The following is a 3,841-nucleotide window of genomic DNA, read 5'->3' on the forward strand; positions in this document are numbered from 1 at the left end:
TTTTACAGTTGTAATAAAGAGTATATAGAACTCTGTTAGTTATTATAAATATACAGGATACAGTAAATATTTTACAGTTGTAATAAAGAGTATATAGAACTCTGTTAGTTATTATAAATATACAGGATACAGTAAATATTTCACAGTCGTAATAAAGAGTATATAGAACTCTGTTAGTTATTATAAATATACAGGATACAGTAAATATTTCACAGTTGTAATAAAGAGTATATAGAACTCTGTTAGTTATTATAAATATACAGGATACAGTAAATATTTTACAGTTGTAATAAAGAGTATATAGAACTCTGTTAGTTATTATAAATATACAGGATACAGTAAATATTTTACAGTTGTAATAAAGACTATATAGAAGTCTGTTAGTTATTATAAATATACAGGATACAGTAAATATTTCACAGTCGTAATAAAGAGTATATAGAAGTCTGTTAGTTATTATAAATATACAGGATACAGTAAATATTTCACAGTTGTAATAAAAAATATATAGAACTCTGTTAGTTATTATAAATATACAGGATACAGTAAATATTTCACAGTCGTAATAAAGTCTATATAGAACTCTGTTAGTTATTATAAATATACAGGATACAGTAAATATTTTACAGTCGTAATAAAGACTATATAGAAGTCTGTTAGTTATTATAAATATACAGGATACAGTAAATATTTTACAGTCGTAATAAAGAGTATATAGAAGTCTGTTAGTTATTATAAATATACAGGATACAGTAAATATTTTACAGTCGTAATAAAGACTATATAGAAGTCTGTTAGTTATTATAAATATACAGGATACAGTAAATATTTTACAGTCGTAATAAAGACTATATAGAAGTCTGTTAGTTATTATAAATATACAGGATACAGTAAATATTTCACAGTTGTAATAAAGACTATATAGAACTCTGTTAGTTATTATAAATATACAGGATACAGTAAATATTTCACAGTCGTAATAAAGAGTATATAGAACTCTGTTAGTTATTATAAATATACAGGATACAGTAAATATTTTACAGTTGTAATAAAGACTATATAGAACTCTGTTAGTTATTATAAATATACAGGATACAGTAAATATTTTACAGTCGTAATAAAGAGTATATAGAACTCTGTTAGTTATTATAAATATACAGGATACAGTAAATATTTCACAGTCGTAATAAAGAGTATATAGAACTCTGTTAGTTATTATAAATATACAGGATACAGTAAATATTTTACAGTCGTAATAAAGAGTATATAAAACTGTGTTAGTTATTATAAATATACAGGATACAGTAAATATTTCACAGTCGTAATAAAGAGTATATAGAACTGTGTTAGTTATTATAAATATACAGGATACAGTAAATATTTTACAGTTGTACTAAAGAGTATATAGAACTCTGTTAGTTATTATAAATATACAGGATACAGTAAATATTTTTTACAGTTGTAATAAAGAGTATATAGAACTCTGTTAGTTATTATAAATATACAGGATACAGTAAATATTTTACAGTTGTAATAAAGAGTATATAGAACTCTGTTAGTTATTATAAATATACAGGATACAGTAAATATTTCACAGTCGTAATAAAGAGTATATAGAACTCTGTTAGTTATTATAAATATACAGGATACAGTAAATATTTCACAGTTGTAATAAAGAGTATATAGAACTCTGTTAGTTATTATAAATATACAGGATACAGTAAATATTTTACAGTTGTAATAAAGAGTATATAGAACTCTGTTAGTTATTATAAATATACAGGATACAGTAAATATTTTACAGTTGTAATAAAGACTATATAGAAGTCTGTTAGTTATTATAAATATACAGGATACAGTAAATATTTCACAGTCGTAATAAAGAGTATATAGAAGTCTGTTAGTTATTATAAATATACAGGATACAGTAAATATTTCACAGTTGTAATAAAAAATATATAGAACTCGTTAGTTATTATAAATATACAGGATACAGTAAATATTTTACAGTTGTAATAAAGACTATATTGAACTCTGTAAATATTTTACAGAGTATATAGAACCCTGTTAGTTTCTGCGACATACTTTTCAACGGTAACCTAAAATATGCTAAATTACCTAGTTTAATGTACCTTTCTATATATTTACCGTGGCATACTTTTTTTTCACATAATTATAACTTATAACTAATAATACAATATAGCTTACATTATGAAAATAACAGTATTAATTCAACCACTCACACACTCAACCTGATTATTTTGAAGCTGTAATGTTGTAAAAGGAGGTAGATCTATATTGATATACTCTTTTAGGTAATTACATTAATGGTTAGTTTAAAAGCTATAATATATAGTTCCATCTTCTAGTGACAGTATCCTCCTTTTCAAAAGCCTTTTATTCAAGATTTGCTATATTTTGTAAGTGACGTTTGAAATTATGTATAGTAGGCAATGACAATTCTAATTTACATTTATACAAATAATATTTTGCACTGTAAATACAACTATTTACAAACAACCATTCGTATATGTTTTTGAAAATAACTTTGATCATTAAAACCAAAATGTATGTCTATCATAGTAATTTTTAAATTGATATTATTATTAATAAAGACTAATTGTAAATTCCCAAATTATATTAGCAAATGAACAGTAAATAAAAAGAGGTTCTATTGTCTCGATTGTTGAATTACACAACGCACATAAACTGGTGTTGCTTAGTTTTAGCTTACATAATTTTTCATTCAAAAAGACAATATTGTGACAATATTTATATTGACAATTTTGAAGCTTAGAATTTTTACACAGTTCTAATATTTTTTAAATATATTTATTATAAATTCGTCTGAGAATGTTTCACTTAGGAGCGTCTGCCATTTGATTATTCCATAAGGACATTTATATTTTTGTTTATATTTGATATAAACATACAGGTAAAAGTGTTAGTATATTAGTTTGTATTTCTATTAGAAATGTGAATTATAAATATTATATTAAAGTGAAGCTTACCTGTAATTATTTGATATTACCATACAGGTAACAGTGTTACTATATTAGTTTGTATTTCTGTTAGAAATGTGAATCATAAATATTATATTAAAGTGAAGCTTACCTGTAATTATTTGATATTACCATACAGGTGAAAGTGTTAGTATATTAGTTTGTATTTCTATTAAACATTATCCAACACTTCGGATTCACACAAACTGTAGCTGAACCAACACGTTGTACAGAGCACTTAGCAACTCTTCTAGATGTTGCATTGGTAACCGACACTAATCTAGTTTCGGAGACCATTGTACATAAAACTGGTATTAGTGATCACTGTCCAATAGAACTTGTATTAAATCTTCCTCGACCAGAAAATACAAGTTTCAAGCGTACCATATGGAATTATAATGAACTCGATGTAGATGCAATCAATAACTTCCTTTCTGCAACAGACTGGGTAATCCGTGAGCGCGATACTGTGTGGATGAATGGCTACATCAGGCGAATAATTCGCAATAGGAACAGACTTCACAATAAAGCAAAGCAGACAGGTTCACCAAACCACTGGAAAAATTTCCGCTCTTTTAGGAACTTTGTCATTGCAGAGGTCCGAAGAGTAAAACAGGACTTCTTTGACAATCTCGATGGTAAGATAAGTCTGGGCCATTTCCAAGAAAAAAATTGGTGGAAGCTTGTCGAAAACGTAGTCTTTAGGAATAGTTCATCAAAACATTTTCCTCCACTCCTAATCAACAACCAAATTGTCCAAGAAGACAAAAAAGGCCTGTGGAAAAGATAACATAACAAATAAGATTCTTAAATGTTGTAGTCCATCTATTACAATTCCT

General features: G+C 26.1%; 1 protein-coding gene across 1 annotated transcript; it reads right to left on the minus strand.

Moving 5' to 3' along the window:
- Positions 1 to 880: 880 nt before the first annotated feature.
- On the minus strand, positions 881 to 1,387 carry LOTGIDRAFT_89886 (hypothetical protein; the record flags this gene model as incomplete). Its single annotated transcript, XM_009054303.1, has 1 exon — positions 881 to 1,387. A coding segment is annotated over one exon (507 nt), but the record flags the coding sequence as incomplete, so codon positions are not given.
- Positions 1,388 to 3,841: the final 2,454 nt, after the last annotated feature.

Source organism: Lottia gigantea (assembly GCF_000327385.1).
Source record: "Lottia gigantea unplaced genomic scaffold LOTGIsca_2113, whole genome shotgun sequence".
Taxonomy (NCBI): domain Eukaryota; kingdom Metazoa; phylum Mollusca; class Gastropoda; family Lottiidae; genus Lottia; species Lottia gigantea.